We start from the raw sequence: 24,878 nt of genomic DNA, 5'->3' as shown, positions 1-24,878 counted from the left end.
ACCGCATCAACGAATAGATGCGGCCGCGATCCGACGGGATTTTTTGTTCCATCCGATCGAGATCTGGCCAACTTTCGGCCAGATCTCGATCGGTGAAGCCCGTCGTGGGGGGGCCCCATACACGGGACAATAAGCTGCCGACACGGTCTGTCGGCAGCTTTTATTGGCCCGTGTATGGCCACCTTTAGTCAGTCACTTGATCTGAACCCAATTGAGCATGCATTTCACTTGTTGAAGACTAAACTTCGGACAAAAAGGCCCACAAACAAACGGCAACTGAAAGCCGCTGCAGTAAAGGCCTGGCAGAGCATTAAAAAGTAGGAAACCCATAATCTGGTGATGTCCATGAGTTCATGACTTCAGGTTGTCATTGCCAGCAAAGGGTTTTCAACTAAGTATTAGAAATTAACGTTTTATTTACAGTTTTTTAATTTGTACAAGTCCTTTTGAGCCTTTGAATGAAGTGATTGCATAAAAATGTGATGAACTAAAGAGAACGGCAAATTGGCGACCGCGCGCTCCCAACGCTGATCCTCCACACAGCACTTCCGCTGTAAGGAACCTGGAAGTTGGAGGTAATTCAGAGAAGCCGGGAGGTAATTATTGCTGTGCAGACAGGAGAGAGGCTTTGCGAGCGAACAGTTTGTCAAGGGGGGCTATGTGGAGGGAAAGGCTGCACTGCGGGTAAGACAAAGATGCAGATGGGATGGAACGGACTGAAACTGCTGGGAAAGGGAGACTGGGATGTTAAAAACTAAGGGGGAGGGAAAGGCTGCACTGCAGGGAAGACAGAGTTGCGGAGGGGATGTAACGGACCGGAACGGCTGGGCAAGGGAGACTGTGCGATGGGAAAGGCTGCGGGGAAGAGACAGAGACGCTGAGGGGATGGGCTGGAACTGCTGGGCAAGGGAGGCTGCGGGGAGAGAGAACTGTGGTGGGAGAGGGAAAATGGATGGGCAAACTAGGCTGCAGGAAGAATGAGAGGGCAGAGGAACAGCTGGGGAAGAGTGGCTGGGGGACAGAGGGAACTGAAGCTGGCGACTTGGTTGCTAAGTAACAGTGATGCCAAGAAACAGGAAGCCAGGTCAAGACCCGGAAGGGGCTCACAGCAGCGCGCACGTAGGGAAGAACAAGGGAGAAGAAGCAAGAAGATGGCGGGGACCCCTTGGACGCCGTGGGACAGTGCTGGTTTGAGTTTCTTCTGATGTCTTACTCAAAGAGCAGCATATTGGAGGTAAGTAATGTTTATCCATTATTTTTGATTATGAATTGAAAATGGTGTTACTGGTCCTTTAACCCAACATCAAACCAAATACCTAGACAATCCAATCACACAATTAGAAATAACAGAGGTGATAATGGCCATGTCTACAGGGAAGTCCCCAGGACCAGACAGATACAGAATTGAAGGGTAATGACTCCACATAAAGCAGCTAGTCCCCAAACTCCTACAAACATACAATACAAGAAAAATGTTCACTTCCCCCCTCATTCTCCATCAAGCAACCATCATAGTGTTACCCAAACCAGGTAAAGATAACACCATGTGTGCATCATTATAGACCAATATCCCTCTGGAATTAAAATCAATTCTAGCAATCAAAATTCTAGCAAGAAGACTAATTAAAATCATAACCTCGCTGGTACATGCAGACCAATCTGGTTTCATTCCCTCTAAATAAACTGCAATCAACATACGCAGGCTGTATTCGAACTTACAAGCAATGCATGATAATGGGGAAAACAGGGGCAGTGGTATTCCTAGACACAGCCATAGTGTTAGATTCCATTGAATGGCCATTTCTATGGGAAGTACTAACAAGAGTAGGAATTGGCTCAGGGTTTATCAAATGGGGTTGTCTAATGTACAATAAGTCCATAGGCAGACTTAGGGTTAGTCCACAAAAGGAGATTCAGGGAGATTTTGCCGTCTGGCGACTAATCGCCTCTTCTTCTGGGCGAAATCTCCCCTAACTGCCTTTGCGTGTCTTCCCATCCGTTATAATGAAAAGTCGCCTGCACTAAAGCACACGTGGCGCTAGGCCTAGCAATGCCCTACTACGAATTATATTACCCAGCAACGCAAACACACCATGCCTCCAACTGGAAAACATTTGACAGCGAAAACCCAGCTTCTCTGTTGGAAGCCCTAATACTGCGGTTCCATTGAATCACTACATTATGCTCTCTATAGGCCTAAGAAATCCCAACCCATCTTAATTCCATTGCTAGAAGCCACAAAAAGTCATATGGACTCCTTGGCTGGACTCACCCACAACAACGGTTCATGTGGCCATTGTGTGTGCCACAAAAAAAAAGTCTACTAATAAAGATAACTTTCTCTCACCAGACATGCCCATATGGCCCAATGCTTCCTTAAGCAACTTTAACAAATTTGGTGGGGGGACTTCTGGGCAAGAGCGAGAGTCAAGCAACTACAACATTTAACACAAGCGGATATCTTCAAAACCCTAGATCAGTTCCAACAATCCCCCAGGCGGTCAGATCTGTCAGTGTATCGATACATACAAATGCTACATTCATATCACTCGCAATTTCATAATACTCCACCAAAAATACAACACACAACAGTAGAAACTATAATACACTCACCAGGGAAACATAAGCTATCCTGCATCTCAAAAATATGACCCTAGACCCAGGGTCAAATTTAAGTGGGAAGGTAGTGGAGTTCACTTGGAATCCGATGATTGGGAAGAGATAGAGGTAGAGATAGAGTACAGACTATCTCCCTCTAATAAGCACAAAAGACAGGCTCATTCAATTTAAAATTGTACAGCAAACATTCTTGACACCAAAAAAACGACAACTTATGGGTTGCCGGGAACACTCCAGATGCCCTCCTTGCAATTCACCAGATGCTAACTTCATACATCTAATATGGTATTGTCCAGATGTACAGAAATTCTGGAAAAAGGTAATGCAATTTTTAGCAGATGAATTTACTTTACCGCAAGTATTGAACCCAACTACCTGCCTACTGGGCGTAACAGACACTCTGGTACCTAGAACCCACTCCAGATTATTTACGAGAGCAATCTTGTTCTACGCCAGGAAAACGTTAGCCCTACACTGGATGGGACCAACACCTCCTACGCTTTCAAAATGGATTAAAATGATAAACTCCCAGCCGGAACTTTGCAAACTAACTTACATAGCCAGAGGCTGCCCACCGAAATTCGAAAAAATATGGACTCCTTGGCTGGACTCACCCGCAACAACGGTTCAATAATTCTATTTAAGAACACTCCAATTTATCATCTCCATGTCGACCTCTCCATCCTTCTTCCTACACTTTCCTTCTATATATTTTATTTATTAATGAAAATGTAATAAAAAGTTACTATTAAAAAAAAAAAGTGGTGACTAACAGGCTCAGGTGTAATTTGTGGATCTCAACAAGATAAAATAAACATTCTAGATTAAAATATTACTTTTGCTGCAAAGAAACATCTTATTTGATAGACAAATAATGCAAAATATTTTAACTTTTTTTTGGTATCAGTAGCTCTTTAAATGTCAGGCCTCTTAAGGTCACAATATGAAACAAAAACTTGCTAATGGCCATAAGGCCTCAAATGTCTGTTCCTACAATCCAATAAAACAGGTAAAATTGCTGTGGTGCCCTCATTTTACCAATTCTTTATGATAAAATGGGCCGTGTACCTCTGTCTCATGTTCACTTTTTTTTAATAAAATACACGTGTGCTTCCAGACTAGCACTTAACATTCAAAACTAATGTTCAGCACACTGTCGAGGAAGCCTGGCACTGCCCAACACAAGTGACGTGACTAGAACAGTTACAATTGCACTTAGCGTAAGGGGGCAGTGACTTTATCTACCAGCAGTGTAACACCAGAACAGGCATGGATAAGTGCCAGACATCTGACAACTGCTGGGAAATACTAAGCACAAGTGTGAAATGGTTTTGTTGAAAGAAGCAACATCAGAGCAGATTTATTGAAGGAGAACTAAAACCCTAAAATGAAATGCCTTTTTATATATAATGAACTTATCCTTTTATAATAATTTATATATACTTTTTAGACAGCACACTGTCTCAAGTCTGGACCTAGGTGCAAGGTAAAATAAAAATAGCAGAAAGACCAGCAACACCAGGAATTTCCTTTTCAAAAAAGTGTTATGTAAAGTTGTAGGGCAACCAATGTGACATTTTGGAGATTGTTCTAAGGTCTTGAAAAAAAGTCACGTCAGTTGCAAATACAACTTTAAATAACACGCTTTTGAAAAGGAAATTCCCCATGTTGCTGTCTTTTTGTGATTCCCCATGTTGATGTATTTTTCAGATTTTATTTTTCTTTATTTTGCACCTGGGCCAAGACTTGAGACGGTGTGCTGTCCATTTGTACAAGTATTGATTGACTGAGATTAGGATTTTGTTAGTAGTGTAGGTAACATGCACATGCTCAAGTGTTGTGCTCTGAGCAATTGTTAAGAAGCTATGCTTAGGGGCTGTCACAAAGTTGATGCTACATAACGGATTATTCATTTCTATGTGGACTGTGCTGGTTTCCAAGCTGTAATGTACCAATTTTCTGAATGCATTACTAAGCTCCTGTGGGCATCTTCAGAGGTACCGATCTTTACTGCTAGAAAGCTGTGAATTACTAGTTCTCCGCTGGCCAATCTGCTCCATCCTACCTATCTTGTGATCGTTGAGTGTGGAACACTCAAGCATTCAATGCAACTTCAGGAAGCAAAAGTCTTAAGGGAAAACAGAATGAAATAGACAAAAAATAAAAAAAAATTGTTTCTTTAAAATTGAATCATTTGCTTCACTTACTGAACATTTTTGGGTTTGGACCAGGGCATGTTCTGGGTTTCTTTAAATCCAAGTTTCAGACCATTCAGTGCTCCAAATGCTGCTCCTAAATAAAAAATAAAAAAAGTGTACTTAGATACATGTTGCATAAAATGTACATTCATTAGTTAAGTTATAAAAATAGCTTTTATAATAAATGCCCTTCAAAAACAAACTGATAATAAAATACAAATGAAACATTACTGAAACACAAGTCATACCTGAGAGGAACTTTGTATAATTCAATCTAAATGTGAAATGTAATGCCTCCATTTAGCTTCTTAGGTATAGAATTTACAGAAATGAAGGTCGAGAAGTGGCAGTTTTCTGTCACTAATTAAAAAGCACGTGATTTGCTGAATTTAGCAGTGATTACCAAGTTACCTAATGAACGTATTCATTTTACAGCAGAGATATTATAATGTAATTTAACTTGACTATCTGCTTTTAAAGGAGAAGGAAAGGTTAAAACTAAGTAAGCCTTATCAGAAAGGTCCACCTAAATATACCAGTAAACCCTCAAAGTAGTGCTGCTCTGAGTCCCCTGTCAAAAGAAACACTGCATTTCTTTCCTTCTATTGTGTACACATGGGCTTCTGTATCAGACTTCCTGTTTTCATCTTAAACCTCATTGCCCTGGGCAAGAGCATGCTCAGTTTGCTCCTCTTCCCCTCCCCCTTCCTTCTCTGCTGTAATCTGAGCCCAGAGCAGGGAGAGACTCAGGCAGGAAGTGATGTCACACCACATTAATACTGCAACTCCTATCCTAAACAAACAGACAGTTTCTAGAGCTTTTTACTCAGGTATGGTAAAACATTCTACAGAATAAATATAGCATTCTAGCTTGCACTATTGCAGCTAATCTATTGGCAATAAAATGCCTCTGTAGCTTTCCTTCTCCTTTAAATGACTAAACTGTTTGTCTCAGAACTGAAAACCGTTGACACTAATATAGCTCTTTGAAAGTTGCCTATTTAGCACGTGGTACATTTTTTATTTTGGCTTGTGTAACTATAAAGTTTTTGGTGAACTTCATAGGCTTCTCCTTAGCTTCAGCCAGGGTGTGCCATAAGGAAAAAAACAAATAGACAAACAAATTAGATAAAATAGGCAACAACGTTATACAAAGGTGCAAAAGGTAGTGTCAGATCCACTGCTACAGATATATTTGAGCAAGGAATAACAATAATTCACTAAAATAGAACAAGCTCGGGGGGCGTGGCTAGCCGCATAAGCAGCAACACGTATCTGGAGGGCGCTCCTGGCCCAAAGTTGTAAACCTGCTGCCATCCAGGTGTATTAGTGGGTGCAAACTACCCAAACTGCCTCCGCTAGGGTTCCGACAACCTCCTTACCCTAAATCCCGCAGGCAGCAGCTCTCTGAGGCTCTGGACGGCTGCGACGCAATTGCGGCCTACAAATTACTGGAAGCTGGGGACTCGAGTAAAGGCTACCCGATGGCGGGCCCAATCGCAATGTACACAGGACGGCAATTAACTGGGCTCAGTGGCAAAGCCTCAGGTAAGGGGGAGAAGGCTTGCCATACTCCCCTGCACTAGGGAAATACCAACTGGGAACACAGGAGCGCCCTCTCTCCCCCCAACGCACGTGATAACTGTGCAGGAGACTCAGCAGCATAATATGCGCTCATAGAGCCAAGCCAGCTGCAGCTCTCAGGTCCCACCCGCCCAGCCAGCACAAGGCAAAGGAACAAGACTCCAGCACAAGAGCTCCAACAATTCCCTGCTTTATAGAGGGCTCTCACACTCTAGGACTCTGTCCAGCCAATGCATACATAGCACAGCAGGTTTATTGGTTCCCAAACCTGATACAAAGGTCTGGACGTCTAAGTTTACCAGATAGCCACTGTTAATGCTGCTAGCAACCACCCTTTTCTTTTTTCCACAAATGTTTTTATTGGTTTTCAATGTGTACGAAGAATTTTTACAGTAAACAAAAGAAAGAAAAGGAAATTAGAATAAGGCAAACAAACAATGTCAAGTACAGATTCAAATACAATAAAGCAGGGTTGACAAAGATAGGCTAAAATAGCGTCAAGTGATCGCAGAAAAAGAAATCAGGTAAACATACCCCTAACTGTAGAGCAACCACCCTTTTCATTGCTAATGAGTACCATCCTGCTGCATATTCTGGCTGCTCTGCAGGTCTGAGTAGCTTTGTTTCGGCTATCTGCTGGAATACCGCCCATTTGGGCTCTGGAGGACTCTAAACTACAACAGGCATGATGCATTGATGTTCACATAGCTTGGTGTTCAAGGCATTGCACGCAAATTACAGATCAGTCTTACACAGAGGGATCCTTAGCATAACACATCGTGATCTTAATATGGGCAAATACGGCCCTAAACAGAAAACTCTTGAACATTATACCAAGAAGACAGACAAAGGGCCGGGCTCCCCACCCAGGGATATGGACGACGGATCAAGGGAACCTGAATCTTCCTCACAGCAGGACCCTGGAATACAGATCCTGCTCACTGCCATAGCGGAGTCCAGAACAGCCCTCTCCACACAAATTGAAGAATTGAAAGTGGATGTTTCACTACTCAGAGCAGATCTGCAGACAGTTCGAGAAAGAGTGACCACTGCAGAGGGGCGGATATCTGGGCTAGAGGAATACCTAACCAGATTCAACAACTTACCCAGCAGGTACGCACTCAGGCAGATCTCCTCGAGGATTACGAGAATCGCCAGCGGAGAGACAATTTGAGAATCATTGGTCTTCCTGAAAGAACAGAGGGAAACAACCCAGTGGCATTTATTGAGAGCTGAATAAAGGACACATTGGGAGAGAATAATTTGTCCTCCTTCTTTGTGGTGGAGTGGGCTCACCGAGTCCCAGGGAGGCCTCCCATTCTGGGGGCTCCCCCCAGACCCTTTTTGTTGCGTCTATTGAACTATAGAGACCGGGACACAATCCTAGCCTTGGCAAGAGACAAACGGGACCGGTTTCATGAAGGCAACAGGATTGCAATATACCCCGACTACTCGTCCGGTCTACAAAAGAAACACAACACTTTTATGGGTGTCAAGAGAAGATTAAGGGAATTACAAATAAAATATGCGATGATGTATCCAGCAAAGCTTCAGATCACAGATGGAGCGCAGGCCCTCTTCTTTACTTCTGTGGAGGAAGCCAATAAGTGGTTGGACAACCGTCCACACCAGTCTCCTCGGGCCAGCCCTTCGCTCTAGCTCACAAAGCTTACACAACATGACTACTCTCCTCCGCGACAGTAATTGTCCTGGCACAGATACAAAAGCTGTTTGAGGTGTCTCCCTTCTGTTTTTTTCTTTCCTTTTTCCCTTTTTTTTTTTTTGAATGTCATTGTCAGAGCACCGGGCAGACTTTTTATTGATTTGACAAAATATGGAGACGGGTGGACCTAAACCCGACCCGGTGACTGGGTAGTGATGAAGGGGGGATAGGAGCTCCTCTTGGTAAGACTTTGGAATGTATCTCAGAATGCTGTACTGTACAAGGTCATTCAGATGTCTGGTCATCTCTGCAGGAGGGAGCAGGTGGGCTAAGTTACAACTGGCAAGCACGCATATAGGAACAATATGATGCCTCCTGATGGCAATGCCTATGTTACACCTTCTGTTTAGTTCATGGGTACCTTTGAGTGGAGAAGTCTTCACGCTACAGTTAAGGGAAAAAGCCCGGCAAGTTACAAGGTTGGGCAGGGTGGGTTTGGGATTGTCAATGTTATTTCTATTACTTGCTGGTTTTACTCTTCAATGTTTCCTCCCCCCCCTCCACCTCCCCCCACAGAGGCCGTGGGCTATACAACTTTGCCCCAGTAGTGCGGTGGACTAGGCGTTTTTTTTGTAACTGGGATGAGTAAATGCAAGATTAGAACAGGGTGTGTTGGGTTGAAGACACCCCGTAAGGCAACAAAGTGTCACATGAACTGCCATGGCATCTCAAACTTATCTCCTGGAATGTCAGGGGTTTAAACTCTAAAATTAAGCGTGGTCTTGTCTTTCAATACCTTAAAAAATATGTCCCTGATGTTGTCATGTTACAAGAAACACATTTGGTTGGTAATAGAGTCCTGGCTCTTAAAAAAGCATGGGTCGCCAAGGTATTACATGCCTCATACTCTACTTACTCTCGCGGGGCGGACATCCTTATAGGTAAATCGGCCAACCTCAGTATTCAGCAAATCTGCACAGACCCGCAAGGCAGATATGTACTTATACGATGTCTATGGGACAGCAATGCATACATAATAGCCTGTGTATACCTACCCCCTCCAGCTAATCTAGCTGTTCTGTCTGAAATATTGGCCAAACTTAGCAACCGCTGATACTAATGGGAGACCTCAACCTAGTTCTGTCCCCTGCTCTAGATAGACACGCTTCAACAGATACAACTGTAAGTCCCCTAGCTGACTGGTGTGCGACTTGCAACCTCATAGACTCTTGGAGGCACAAATTCCCCAGCCAAAAAACACATACTCTTGCTACTCTGCCTCTCACAAGGCCGCCTCCAGAATAGACTTGGCGCTCATATCCAGACCCCTTTTAGCAGAGGTGGCCGAATCCAAATACCTCCCAGGTGGTATTTCAGACCACGCCCCCTTAATGATTAGCCTATGCTCCCAAAGTGACGCTTGTTCCCCACTGTGGAGACTACACCCTAGATGGCTCCAAAGAGGTTCGAGATCAAATGATAACTGAACTAGCTCAATTCTGGCCATTGAATGAGGACTCTACATCCTCACCTATTGTCTGGGAGACATCTAAGGCCTTTCTGAGAGGCACCTGTATGTCAGCGATAGCCACTTATAGGAAGAAACTTAACAAAATAAACGTACAGCTAGAAGGGGAAATTGAACTTGCAGAAGGGGAGTTTGCTAGGACCCCCTCACCCCATACTTTCCAACAGGTATCCCAGGCCCATAGAAACCATCAACTCCACTGGATTGATAAAACTAAAAAGAAACTCCTCTACTCAAACCATCTCTTGATTGAGAAAGGAAACAAGGGGGGGAAGCTATTGGCGTTCCTCTTACGGGAAACCACAGCTCCAGTCCCTATCACGCAGATACGCTCCCTTAAGGGGGAACTGTGTGACAACCCTAAGAGCATTAATGACACATTTGTCCAATTCTACCAAACACTCTACCAATCTACACAAAATGAGCACACGTCAGATCCAGGGGAGTACCTTAAAAACGTCCCCCTGGAAAGATTGTCAATACAGGACAGGCAATTTCTGGAAGAACCACTGTCGATAACTGAAATTAAAGATGCAATATCCCTATTCCCTATTGGGAAAACACCAGGGCTAGATGGCATTCCTATGGAATGGTACAAACTAAATAAGGACTCACTGGCTCCTAGGCTGCTTCATTTGTACGGGACGACTTTGGACATGGGAATTTTACCACCATCTCTTAGAGAAGCCTTAATAGTCCTGATACCCAAAAAGGGGGGGGGACCCAGCAGATTGTGCTGACTATCGGCCCATCTCACTTCTATCAAATGATGTTAAAATTCTGGCAAAAGTGCTAGCTAACCGACTTACTAAGGTAATACTGTCAGTGGTATACCCTGATCAGTCGGGGTTCATGCCAGGCCGGGCTACTGACATTAACATACGCAGATTATACACTAATCTGGACCTAGCCCGGTTGGGGGGTTATCCTGGGACAGTGGTCTCTCTGGATATCAGGAAGGCATTTGATTCAGTAGAATGGAGATACTTGTGGGAGGTGATGACAGCTATGGGCTTTGAGCCTAAATTTAAACAGTGGGTTCAACTGCTATACACCAGCCCAATAGCAAGAATTTGTACTAACAAGCTTGTGTCAGGGCCCTTTGCTCTGGAAAGGGGAACGAGGCAAGGGTGTCTGCTTTCCCCTTACCTTTTTGCGCTGGCCATAGAACCTCTAGCAACGGTAATCCGAACAAGCCCACAAATCAAGGGTCTGCGCTTTGGGGAGGTGGAGGAGCATATATCCCTTTATGCAGATGATGCATTGGTGTACTTGGCAGACTCTGGGCAATCCCTTACGGAACTGCTTAAACTTGTGAATCAATTTGGTGAGGCCTTAGGGCTACGAGTCAACTGGCAAAAATCCACATACATGGCACTAAATAAGCCAATACCATCCCCACTCTTACTTAATATACCTCTAAAACAGGTAGAAGTGTTCAAGTATTTGGGAATTTGGGTCAGTCAGGATCCATACAAATTCAGAGAACTGAATATAGACCCGGCAGTTATGCACCAACTTCACGCATTGGGGCAGGCCTCCCACTCAATTTATTGGGTCGTATTAATCTTATAAAAATGGTTGTACTGCCCAAATTATTATATCTATTCCATAATTCCCCAATCCCTCTTCCAGCTCATATGTTTGCCAAGCTACATTAACTGCCCCCAAAAACAAAGGTGGGTTATCAATGCCACACAGCTGGTTTATGTAGCGTGGTGGTTTTCCTCCCCGGCCGACAATGCAGCCTTTTTCATATCAGCGGAGGCAGCTGGATCAATTGAATCACTTGCCAACGTTCCCTTACGGGGGTCCACTCAAAGGGGGTGCCCCCTTTCTACTATAAGTATGCTGCCGAAGATATGGGAAACGGCCCTCAAGTATGACACAGAGGCACAAAACCTTGTTTCTCCCTTCACACCTATATGGTGTAACCCCCGCATGAGTCATTTTATGTCCATTCCGGACCCAGCACTGTGGGCAAAGTACAAAATTAAATATGTGGGACAACTATATAAAAACCAAAAATTTAAATCTTCCGAAACTCTAGCAACAGAATATAATCTTCCTAGAAATATGTGGTTCAGATACCTACAGCTCAGACATGCAGCAAATAGCCAGTTCCCCACTCCTCCCAGGGTATCCCTCTCAACACTCGAGGAAGGGCTCAGGGCACCTGTCAAGAAAGGGCTAACCTCCCGGATCTATTCTATCCTCAACAAGCAAAGGGGAAATCCCTTTGCACATAGCTACGCTAAGTGGCTAACTGATATGCCGCAGTTAGACCTAGAAGACTGGGACGACATCACCCACTCATACTTGCCTTCAGTTATTAGTAGTAATTATACACGGATACAGTACCGCACAATACACAGAACTTACCTCACACCAGCGAGGTTGCACTCAATGGGCCATATGCCAAATAACCTTTGTTTCAAATGTGGAGCCAGTCCGGGCACATTTATACACGCCTTCTGGACCTGTCCGATAATTGTTAAATTTTGGGCAAAAGTAACAACGTTCATTTAACAAACTCTAGACCTGCCCAAGGTGTGCTCACCAGAGGCATGTCTCCTGGGTCTGGTGGAACACGTAGAGCCAGACAAGCACAGGCGCTCCCTGTTGAGACTTCTGTACTTCTATGCTAGGAAATCCATTATTTTGTCATGGAAGCTACATAACCCACCTACCTTGAAAGGTTGGAAATCTTTGATAAATGAGGCCCTCCCACTCTATAAGCTGGCCTATTTGAGTCGAGGCTGTCCAGACAAATTTGACAAAATCTGGGGCCCATGGGCAGACACTTTGGACTCTGCTACAGCACAAAACAACAGGTAAAATAGCACCCAGGACAGGTATGTCTGAGTACACTGGATAAACTACACGGCCTCTCCCCCCCCCCTATTTGTTGTGTGTTTGTTATAAGTTAAAAGGAAAAAAAAAAAAAAAAAAGGTTTGTTCATTCATTCACTCTGCCTTGTTGGAATAATGTAAAACTATGGTTCGGTCTCCAGTGTGAAGAAGGAACGTTGTATTGCGCCCATCGGCAAATACCTTGTTGTACAAACCAATAAATAAAACCTTTTAAAAAAAAATAGAACAAGCTCGTTAAAGTGTTCCATAAATGGATTCTGCCATGATTTTCATGGTGTACATTTTATTTCTATATTACACTGTTTACATTACAAATAATTCATAACATAAAAAGGAGGAGCGATGGTGGGGTTTAAATATGGAGTGCTATTCTCAGATCTACCTCTAAGTAGAGCATTTTAGGCAAAGCAGGTGTCAGGGAGCTATTAACTTGTTACCTTCTCATTTTTCTGTTGATGGGTTGCTGGGGGTGATATCACTTCAATTTGCAATGCAGTGTAAAGAGGGACTAAAGTTTATCAAAGCTCATGCCTGTGTTTTTTTTTCTGCTCCAGTCCACAGCTCTGTTTTTCTTCAATGAAAAAGAGTTCGGTCCAGAAAATATGAAAGCAGGTTTTTTTTTTTAAGTTCGATCTCCACTCCATGTACCTGCACTCAAAACAGAAGCTGTATTTTCATTGCAGATAAATGGAGCGGATTCGCTTCTCTCAGTCTGCAGAAAAAACCCAGGCCAAGAGCAATGGAGCCAATAATCAGTGTGCCATTGGCCTTAGAACACATCTAGCCTGACGTCAAATTTCAAAAAAAGTTTGCTCTTAGAAAAACGGATTCTGGATTCTGCTGGGGCAGCACTAATAATGGTTGTGCTTTAAAAAATATTTTCCCATGACAGAAGCACTTTAAACATAAAAAAAAAAAAAAAAGTGTATGCTTCCAGTCTAGCACCCAACAGCCAAAGCTAGTTTTGGGCGCACTCTCTAAGACGCCAAATACTGCCCAAAGCCAATGACAATTCACTAGAACAATGACATTAACACTGAGCAAGAAAAGCCGTGTCTTTATCTCTCAGAAGTGTAACGCTATCACAGTAATTGAAAAACACTGGACAGGTGACCAATTCTGGCATCCATTTTTGAATTCATAATTGTCACAACCACAGGATGACAATGACAATGCCATTTCTATCAGCATAAGGTTTACAATAGCATAGTTCAACCAAACACTTGTCTGCATTTCAAGACCAAGGTTTCATCTGAAGTCATCCGTAACAAATGCTCCATACAATATAAATTTTGACCCTATGCAATGTCATCTTGTCAAAAGATACCCAAATTAACAAAAGAAAATATTTTACAAATATAGAAAACCCCATGCCTAAAATTTACAGTACACACTGCTACAGGGCACTGTGAGACATTCAGCTTTAAGCTTTATCTGGAGAACAGCTGTGCTGTGGGATAAATAATAGCCAAACAAAAGCAGGCGATGAACCCTTTGCCTGCCAAGCACATATTGCGTACATGCTGGCAGGCAAATGCTCAGAACGTACTATGTATGTTCTTTAGCAGCCGAGCTGTTCTCTCTGCGTCGGCGGAGTGGGGAGGTATGACAGCCCCCTGGACAATGAGGCTGGGGGGGCTGTCACTTCATATCTGCAATGCGATTGTCGCAGATCCAACTTCCAAGTAGCAGACGCAAGAGCATGGTGTGTCTGCTACTTGTCTTACCTCCTCCTCCCTGCAGAGCCACCCACGCACTTCCTGCTGTGCAACAGCATTGTATACACGATCTCCAGGGCCCTCCAGGGATGGCAGCGATCCTCCTGCTCCAAAAATGGTAAGTGCATGTTTTGGGGTTTTTGTTTTTTTTTACACACTTACAGTATTCATTTTGCACACTTATTCACATATATTTACATACTCAAGTCATTTTTTTTTTTTTTTTTTAACTTATTCATTGTTATTTTTTTTTTTACCTAAAAACGGTTTATTTTCGCAGCATGACTATTGGATAATCGATTTTTGCCACTAATTATGCTGTCGGATCAGTTATTTTATTTCATTGATTTAAACAATTTGTGGTTTTATTGCAATTTTATCCCTGCATTATTGTTCCTTTGTTATAGAAAGGTATATCTTACTTAGTTTAATCCGTCAGAATATATGCTTTCCAAAAATATATGGTTTTCTGGGGGTCTTTTTACAGTTTGGTTGTCTTACGGCACATAACACACAGTCGGGGCTCTGTTTTCAGCAGCTGAGTTGGCGATTCTCAGAAATGTAAAAAGCTTTGCAGTTTGGTGTAGAAAGACATCTTTATCTTTGTTGGATTCATCAGAATGTGTACTTTACAAAAATATATGGTTTTGGGGGGGGGAGGGGTCTTTGTGCAGTTTGGAGGGTCTTGTGGTCCTTGTTCACAGAAGGTGAATTTTCAGAAATGTCATAAAAACCGCTGCCTTTAGCGTAGCTTTGCAGTATGGTAGTTTGGAGTAGAAAGTCAGAACTCCCTTTTTTGTCAGAATGTGTACTTTCCAAAAATATATGGTTTTGGGAGGTCTTTGTGCCGCTAGGAGAGTCTTGTGGCACACATTGCGCAGTGTCAAGTCCTTGTTCACAGAAAGCGAATTGGCAGCGGAGAAAATTCATATGCACGATTTATATTTGGGGTCCGCACATGCCAGCTGCCTTGGTATATCTATCTACTGGGCATCAAACTGTTCCATAGATCCTTGGCGTCAATATTTAGGGTGTTTTACAATTGTATGTAAGAAATTGGGTGAGATAAATGTGGCCAATTGCAATATTTTTAGGCAATTTTCAGAAATGTAACAACAGCTGCCTTTAACCCCTAAATTTAGGAAAGGTTTCCGGCTTGGTGCTTTGGAGTAGAAAGACATGTATACCTAATTTGGATTCGGGGGAATGTGTACTTTCCGAAAATATATGGTTTTCTGGGGTGAACCTACTTTTTTTTCTACCTTTGCGATTTTTGGGACTGTCCCCAAAATTGCCAAATTTAGGAAAGGTTTGCGGCTTGGCGCTTTGGAGTAGAATACCCAATTTGGATTCAGAGGAATGTGTACTTTCCGAAAATATATGGTTATATGGGATGAGTACTTTTTCTACATTACCCCCCCCCCCAAACAATGTAAATGTGTTGATTTGCAGTACCTGAAATGACAGACCATATGGGGGGTCTTAATTTTGAGCCCCCTATATGCCACGTGCTTAGGTAAACCAATACATATTAGGCATAAAACTGTTCAGTGGACTGGCAATCATATTTAGGATTTAGATACGATGCTCTAGATTGGAAGCTTTGAGGTAATTTTTCCAAAAAATTCACCAATTTCCATAAAAAAAAATAACTTTAGGAAAGAATTGCAACTTGGTAGTTTGGCGTACATAGATATATTAACCCAATTTTGATTTGTCAGAATATGCTCTAATAATGCATAGTTTTCTAGGGTAAACCTATGGTTAATGAAGTGTTTGGTCTTGAAATCAGTTTTGTGGAGCAGTGCTTTGGAAATTTGGTAGTGTACTGCCTGGAGATTTTGATCTATACAAGTGAAAATCTCCATAAAACAATATATATTTAGTATTGGTGCGTTCAGGAGACATAGAAATTTCCAAATTGGCTGTGTTCTCATACATAAAATAAATTATATTTCTGATATATGCGATTGTACTATATGAAATAGGGATGCACCGAATCCAGGATTCGGCCTTTTTCAGCAGGATTCGTATTCGGCCGAATCCTTCTGCCCAGCCGAACCCGAATTTGCATATGCAAATTAGGGGTGGGGAGGGAAACCGCGTGACTTTTGTCAGAAAACAAGGAAGTAAAAAATGTTTTCCCCCTTCCCACTCCTAATTTGCATATGCAAATTAGGGGTGGGATTCGGTTCAGTATTCAGCCCCGAATCCCAAAATAGTGGATTTGGTGCATCCCTAATATGAAACATGATTTTTTTCATTTTATTAGACACTTAGAACCCTTTATCTTTTTATAGAAGTGGAATTACACCAGAATTCTAGCATATTTTGATAGCTCATGCTGTCCTGAAAAAAAACAAACAATATATTGTTTTCCTGGGTAAACTAAAAGACCCCCACCCAGGAAAAACCCTTAGTGAAATAGTACAAAAAATCTAAAAACTGCTTCTATTTTTCTCCATCTTTACAAGTTTGATAATTACAATAATTATGGGAATTTCTTCTTCCTTCTCTGTAGGTCTGTTAATCACAATGTGAAAGGCAATGTGGCAACTTGGGTCTTGGAAAGGAATGAATTGCAAAAGGCAGAAATTTATTTCAATAGCAATTACATTTACAAAGAGATACATTTAAATTAATGTATATTTGAAAGCATTAAATAGGCTCATTGTTACACACTTCAAGTTCACAGAACCGTGCGCTTGTTATTATAATAGATATGCTGTTATAACACAACACTTCAAGAGTAATAGTGTCACCTTACTCAGGCACACCACAGGAGTTCCAGTGCCTGATGATGCAGTTTGTATCTTGGGACTGACTACCTTCACTATGTCAGAAAAAAGAATTTAAAGGAGAATTCAAGCCTTAATAAAAAAAAAAACAAAAAAAAAACACCCTACCCTGGGTAGATCACCTCTCCCCAGCCTACCTGCCCCCCCCCCCGAGCAAATGCCCCTAATTTTTTTACTCACCCCTCTGTGCAGATTCTGGCCTCAGAGTTCACGGCAGCCATCTTCTCCAGTTATCTTAGTGTCTTGACGGCATTTTTGGTGCATGCACAGTTGGAGTAAATTTCCGGTCCCAAACAACTGTGCATGCACCGAAAGGCACGAAAATTTCAGGAAATTTTCGGGACTTTCGGCGCATGTACAGTTGTTCAGGACCGGAAATTTACTCCAACTGCGCATGCACCGAAACTTCCGAAAAAGACCGAAGAAAGAAGACTGCCGTGAACTACGAGGCTAGAATGTCATGGAGGGGTGACTAAAAAATTAGAGTTACTTGCCCAGAGGGGGGTCTACGCAGGGTAGGGGGAAAGTTTTTTTTTTTTACTATGGGTTGAATTCTCCTTTAATGTAGTTAACTTGTTTTTGGAGACAGTGATCCATGCTATGTTTTCTATAGACACATCTCTTCCCCGCCTTCTCAAACTGCTCAGTAATCTCATGTACAATAATTTATAAATGTCCAGAACAAGAAAAACCGTTATATTCACCCTTTTAAAACATACAAAAGTTTGCAAAAGAGCAGCTATCTTTGTTACAACTATATTTAACAACTTTTACATAACTATTATATAAATTAAACTTAACTAACCTGAAATACAGCAACCCCCAATTGTAAAAAATGCCAACTCAAATCTGCCACGAGTCTTGTTTGCACCAGTGGGTAAAATAAATTCATCAGTGTCCTACAGAAAGCCAAAACAGAAAAAAAAAAAGTTTTCAAATGGTGAGAGAGACTATTTATTTGCATGTAATTTATTTTGAAAGTCATTTAATGTTTGACAACTTCTGCTGCCACAATATGGCCCCTTAGGAGCTACCAGCAGTTTCGATATGATGAATATATAATAGCTGAATATGACTATGAAGATTTTCATTCATCCAGGTCATGGTATATCTAGTATAGGTAAATCTAGTATAGGTAAATCTAAAAAACAACTCAGCAAGTCCAGTTGTTTTTAGATTTACCTATATAATAGCTGAATAATATATTTGCCCTTTATCACAGCTGTATAAAAAGTTGCACAACAAAAGTTGCACCACAGGTACATCCCTGCCACCTGTCAGGCATGGCATTTACACTTAACCTTATACATTAGTGTACATTAGTGTAATGTGTATGGCCACCTGAGGCTTAAAGGGGTTGTTCACCTTTAAGTGTAGTGTGTATGGCCACCTGAGGCTTAAAGGGGTTGTTCACCTTTAAATTAACTTTCAGTATGACGTAGAGAGTGCTATCCTGAGACAATTTGCAATTGGTTTTCATTTTGTATTATTAGTGGTTTTAGAGTTTAGATTTTTAATCAACAACTCTCCTGTTTGCTATTTCAGCAATCTGGCTGCTAGGGTCCAAACAAACCTAGTAACTATCCATTGATTTGAATAAGAGACTGGAATATGAATAGGAGAAGGTTTGAATAGAAAGAGGAGTAATAAAAAGTAGCAATAACAATACATTTGTAGCTTAACGGAGCATTTGGTTTTAGATGGAGGTCAGTGACCCCCATTTGAAAGCTGGAAAGAGTCAGAAGAAAAAGGTAAATTATTAAAAAAAACTAAAATAAATGCAAAAATTCATTCCGATATCAAAAGCAGTATAATAAGATATACACACACACAATGAGTGCATGGTAACTAGTGACGTCTGCACCATGTATACGTGAATATGGCCTTAAAGGGACACTAAATCCCAGCATAAATGTGTCCCAATAAACACCCTAATTCTCTATAGAAATTGATTAAAAACCTAATTACACATGGAAACCAATTCAATTTGAAAGGTGGCCAGTAGCTAGAAGCAAGTTAGTAGCTCTCCATTTAACGCATATTTTAAGGATAACAGAACCATTTTTTATAGTAAATTGACCCAAATCATATTATTCTTGTCACCTACATTTTGAAGGTTAAAAGTAGACATTTTCAAGACAGTCTCATTCTATACATCTCTTATATGTCAATGCCCTTCCCTCCCTAAAAAAACCACAAAGGAGATTGATCATGCCAAACCCTCAAGTTTAACAGCTGTAACACACACAGTTAACTTTAAAAGTGCTATTTGCTCAAGAAGCAATATTACAATAAACACGTAATTCTGAATGAAATGTTGCTTCGTACCTGAACTAAATACATTGGATCCACATTTAAATATGGAGAAAGAGGGCTCATTCCAGTTACTGGGGATGAAGAAAACAGACATGTTAAAAAAATAAATACAAAATTCCTTCAGACGAACTCACCCTCATTTGCCAGCTATAATGTACGACTAAAATCACTAAGTTATACAGTTACATAGTACTAACAACTAAAGGTGAATGATTTGTGGAGTCTCTGCATGCCTATCAATGCCCCAGTGCTTATTGAAAGCAAACCGAACCACATCATTTTAGTAAGAAGGGCTTTTTCTCCTGGTCATTGCACTTTCCATGCCTTACAGCAAATACAAAATAAATTCTGCACTGAATGGTTGCTGCAATCAGTAACTGGCATTTAAAGGTTACTTCATTTCTATTCCCTTATATTATGCGTGATCTTTTGCACAGAAAGATGCGACCACCTCCAAGGAAACCAATACTAACAAGCCCCTTCTAAATCTAATCCGATCACCAAAACCTGACGCGGTAACTACGAAATGTACTTCATCTACAAGTCAACCCCAGTTCCGCCGGCCGACTATCCCGAGTATCAGTCCTTTCTAGCGCTTGTCCAAGGTCCCTCGTGTTACTCACATGGAACGCCAGCAAGATCTGAGTGAGAATAACCGGGGGGTCCTCCGCCGAAAATACTGCCGAGCCCTCCTCTGCCGCCCGCAGATCCGGGGTGGTTTGTGTCCATTTTGACCTGGCTTGAACACCGTTCTGTGCAATAATACTAAACTTCACCCTCGTACTTCCGGATTCCCCTCTCTGACCTCTTCAAGCGCAGCCGTAAAAGAGACCATTTCCGCTTACGTAATTCGCTCGACGTTTTTCCTGTTTTCTACACCCAACTCACTTTCCGGCACTTAGCTCTTTCCCCTCTACGCAAGTCATTTTGAAAAGGTAGCGGCTAGTTCCTATCCTAGTAAAGGACCTGACGTCACGGTCATGTGATCCTATCATGTGACCGCTCCACTGCGGCTTACCTAATCGTGAGAGGCTAATTCAAACATGAGAAAGTGGTAATGGGTTCTAGTGGCGGGCTGCGGACTCTTGACAGGACCTGCAACTAAATTCCCAGGGTTGCCCACTTGTTTTGTAGGTTTAGTACAGGTTGCAATATCTACCTCAGGTTTTGGGGCAATTCATTGTGTCGCTGGATGTTTGTAGGGATTTAAGGGATCACTGCCTCTGAATTTCTGTGGGGTGAGGGGAGATCACAGTGAATTAATGTCAGGTAGACTGTATTCAATATTTAGACACCCAAATGCAGCTACAATATTGTTGTTGGAGCTGGGGTTTTTTTTTACCATTACTCTCGCACAATTACAGTGCAACAATAGCAAGATAAAAATGAAAGGTAAGACATAATGACACAGCTATAATAATATTATATTCATTAACCATAAACAGGTTTACTTTTCTGCCATGCACTGAAAGTCTCCCTTAATGGAGAATAATGTAATGGACAACTTGGGAACAATAAATTGTATAGAAACTGTTGCCTTGGTGTTTCATGAGCTGATGGAAAATGTGGAGTTCCCAGTGAAGTAATAGAACATGGGATAACGGTCATGAGAGGGACTTCTATTTAAGGAGAGGATCATTGCCCCTAAACCTTTTTAAAGGACCAGTAACACCAAGTTAGCTTAACACTTAATTCCCCCCAAACTTCTATATAAGTGAGGCTTACTCTCCCCTTTAGTTTTCTTTTTAAATCTTGAGCTTCAATCTGACTTCCAAAGTGCTTCATAACAGAATGTGAAAAGGTGACGGCCACTTGAATTCCTCTGTGTGCTGAACCAGAAGTCAGCTTGACATGGATGACCTAAAGCACCTAAGCTTTTTTTTTTAAGCATCTGCAGTTCAAATGTCTGTTTCTTTTCCTTCAGACAGCTTTGGTGGTAATATTGTGAGCATATATATTAAAGGAACAGTTCAGTGTAAAATTAAAACACTGGGTAAATAGATAGACTGTGCAAAATTAAAAAATGTTTTCAATATAGTTAGCCAAAAATGTAATGTATAAAGGCTGGAGTGATTGGATGTCGAACAGAACCCAACTTCCTGCTTTTCAGCTCTCCAACTCTTGAGTTAAGGTGGCCAAACACAGCTAGATTAAAGCTGCTGATATGGGTCCTTTATGGTGGCCATAGACACACAGATCCTGTGTGGCATGTGCCGACATCTTTCGTCCGACGGAGATCGGTCAGGTTTGATTTTGACCCGCCGGAGCCCATGGCACATCGTAATCGGATCGTTCAGCCATATGGCTGAACAATCAGATTACCCCCGATATAGCCATGCCTGTTAATGGCATATCGGGGAAAGATCCGCTCGTTTAGCGATGTTGCCAAACGAGCGGATCTTTGCATCTATGGTCACCTTTAGACCGATTCGGCATCTTATCTGCCCGTGTGTGTAGGCTCCCAACGGGTCCCCCCAATCGATATCAGTCCAAAAATTGGGCAGATATAGATAGAGCAAGTTTGATTTTTTTCTTCGATCCAGGATCGCATCGGCTAGTTGATGCGGTCCCGTGATCTGTCGACACCCATTCACAGCATTGTAATCTGATTGTTCGCCCTGCTGTTAGTGGGCATATCGGGTTAAGATTCCCTTGTTTGGCGACCTCTAATAGTGTATGTCCACCATTAGTAAGCGACTCACTCTGGACATGAGTAACTAAGTGCTTCAGTGAGTGCTTCAGAACAGACCCCTGCAGCTTTCACTGTGAGCAGAAACTCTGTATGTCTCTAGCCATTGCTAAACTACCCAGCAGTACCCGTGATAACTAGTAGCTGTAGTTCAGTTACAGACAGAGATCTAAGCAGGGCCGTCATTAAATGGGGACAGGGGGGTCCAGTCAGGGGTCCCAGGAGATCTGATGGGGGCCCTGGTTCTAAAGCTGCTTATGTTTATAGTTTATTAGTGTTGTTTTAGAATGTGCAAGTTTCATATGTATGTGATTGGCTGTCAGTTACTGGGATATCATGCCTTATTATTGTTATTTGCCCTGTCTGTAGAAATCATAGTTACATAGTTAAATCTGGTTGAAAAAAGACAAAGTCCGTCAAGTTCAACCCCTCCAAATGAAAACCCAGCATCCATACACACACCCCTCCATACTTTCACATAAATTATATATACCCATATTTATACTAACTATAGAGTTTAGTATCGCAATAGCCTTTGATATTATATCTGTCCAAAACATCATCCAAGCCACTCTTAAAGGCATTAACTGACTCAGCCATCACATCACCCAGCAGAGCATTCCACAACCTCACTGTCCTGACTGTGAAGAACCACCTACGTTACTTCAAATGAAAGTTCTTTTCTTCTAGTCTAAAGGGGTGGCCTCTGGTACGGTGATCCACTTTATGGGTAAAAAGGTCCCCCTGCTATTTGTCTATAATGTCCTCTAATGTACTTGTAAAGTGTAATCATGTCCCCTTTTTTTCCAGAGAAAACAACCCCAACAGTCTACCCTCATAATTTAAGTATTCCATTCCTCTAACCAATTTAGTTGTGCATCTTTGCACTCTCTCCAGCTCATATATATCCCTCTTAAGGACTGGAGTCCAAAACTGCACTGCATACTCCAGATGAGGCCTCACCAGGGACCTATAAAGAGGCATAATTATGTTTTCATCCCTTGAGTTAATACCCTTTTTTATGCAAGACAGAACTTTATTTGCTTTAGTAGACACAGAATGACACTGCCCAGAATTAGACAACTTGTTATCTAGAAAAACCCCTAGATCCTTCTCATTTATAGAAACTAGAAACTTGAATTTATATTATTTTGCATAACCTTGCAATTATTAACATTGAACCTCATTTTCCAGTTTGCTGCCCAGTTTCACAACTTAGACGAATCACTCTGCAAAGTGGCAGCATTCTGCATGGAACCTATAGTTCTGCACAATTTAGTATCATCAAAAATAAAACAGTACTTTCAATGCCCACCTCCAGGTCATTAATAAACAAGTTGAAAAGCAAGGGACCTTGTACAGAGCCCTGCGGTACTCCACTAACAACACTGGTCCAATTAGAAAATGTTACATTTACCACCACTCTTTTTAGTCTACCTTTTAGCCAGTTCTCTATCCAGGTACAAATACTATGTTCCAGGCCAACATTCCTTTATTTGACCAGTAACCTTTTGTCCTATTAAATGCTGGGTCCATAAAGAGGGTACACATCAATGACTGTTCCATTAAAAGATTCTAGTAAGTGTATAGGATATATTTAATTATTTAGGCTAATCAAAAGGTTGAAGAATTTGTTGCAATTTCCCATTGACTCCAATTTGGAAGCTTGTGGTCTAGGGCACTACCAGACGTGTATTTTACACTGCTGCTACTTCATCTACTTACCTAAGAGAGCTGCAAAAATTGGAAAGTGGCTCATCTTTTAGGCCAAACTGCTTGGCAACTTCCTGCATTAGAAACTGATTGGTGGTCAAATTCTTCTCATTCCAACTGAGTTTGAGGGCATGGAAGCTGTAGTATGAAGAGATGATACAGAGGGAGTCATGAGCAATTAGTCCATGAAAACTATTATCACAAAAGAAGGATACTACCTCCAGGTGATGGTCCTCCAAGCTCTGAAATACCTGGAATGCAGAAACTGAGTTTCCCTCTCCCCACTCAAGACATAAGCCTTCATGCACATGATTGACACGTTTCCCAGAAAGCACCAGCGGCCCTGTGCAAGTGGAGAATGTGGAGCTCGGGTGGCACCAAGGAACCAAGGAAAAGGCTGGTCAAGATAAGAGCTTCACAAGAAAACATGGGCCTTTACTGCATTAGGGCTGCTGTGTATCTGAACTGGTAACATCACCCCTAGCACAAGAAACATTATTTCTACTCCAACACTTTTTTATTCATAATACATAATTTAAAACCTGCTTACCAGGTGCAATCTTTAAAATGTATCAGTACTGAGATTAACTGGCCACTGCACAGTTTACACTTCAAATTCAGATTGTAAAATCCTGCATAGTTCACACCTCTAATCCTCCTGCACTGTTCATACCTGTAACCCCTCTATTGTTTACACCACTAAAGCCCTTTACTGTTCACATCTCAGACTGAAAGTGCCCACTCTGTTCACACCTAATGCAAACTGCTGGGGCACCAGCATTGTGTCGCTGTATATAGCACAGTATGAACTGCCAGGGCTGGATTTATAATGCAGGTGCCCCTGGACCTACTGCCGCTCATCACCCCCATCCCCTTCCTTTGTGTACATGCGGAAATTTTCAGCATCGGGTCTGGAGTATTGGTGATTGGTGCATATGGCATTTTAAAAACTATTGTATCTCCTGCAAATTCCCAGTGCTTCCGAACCAATGCGGGCGTGGTTGGGCGGCATGCCGCCCCTCTAAAATTCTGCCGCCCTAGGCCCAGGCCTTTCTGGCTTTTCCACAAATCCGGGACTGTGAACTGCTCATATTAGAGTCATCCTGATAGGTTTCCCTGTCTCCAGCTGTAGTCTAATGCAAAAAATGAAATAACCAATACCTTGTTCAGATGCGGGG

The 24,878-nt window shown here is 42.0% G+C and overlaps 1 protein-coding gene and 2 non-coding genes across 4 annotated transcripts in view; all 3 read right to left on the bottom strand.

Annotated features, from left to right (window-relative positions):
- The window catches only part of timm23.L (translocase of inner mitochondrial membrane 23 homolog L homeolog), a 29,130-nt gene extending 9,061 nt beyond the window's left edge, over positions 1-20,069 (bottom strand). Inside the window, 4 exon segments of one of the 2 annotated variants that reach the window (NM_001091593.1) lie at positions 4,827-4,911; positions 17,788-17,881; positions 19,311-19,369; positions 19,922-20,069. In NM_001091593.1, coding sequence (NP_001085062.1) covers positions 4,827-4,911; positions 17,788-17,881; positions 19,311-19,369; positions 19,922-20,027 — 344 coding nt within the window. In that variant the 5' untranslated portion in view covers positions 20,028-20,069. 2 annotated transcript variants of the gene reach the window in all.
- On the bottom strand, positions 3,722-3,922 carry LOC121395862. The gene has a single exon (XR_005962741.1). It is a non-coding gene; the product is annotated as a small nucleolar RNA SNORA74 (small nucleolar RNA).
- On the bottom strand, positions 13,389-13,590 carry LOC121395863. The gene has a single exon (XR_005962742.1). It is a non-coding gene; the product is annotated as a small nucleolar RNA SNORA74 (small nucleolar RNA).
- Positions 20,070-24,878: the final 4,809 nt, after the last annotated feature.

Source organism: Xenopus laevis, chromosome 7L (assembly GCF_017654675.1).
Source record: "Xenopus laevis strain J_2021 chromosome 7L, Xenopus_laevis_v10.1, whole genome shotgun sequence".
NCBI classification, from domain to species: domain Eukaryota; kingdom Metazoa; phylum Chordata; class Amphibia; order Anura; family Pipidae; genus Xenopus; species Xenopus laevis.
Note: the sequence above shows the minus strand (reverse complement) of the source record. Positions and strands in the feature narration are given on the sequence as shown.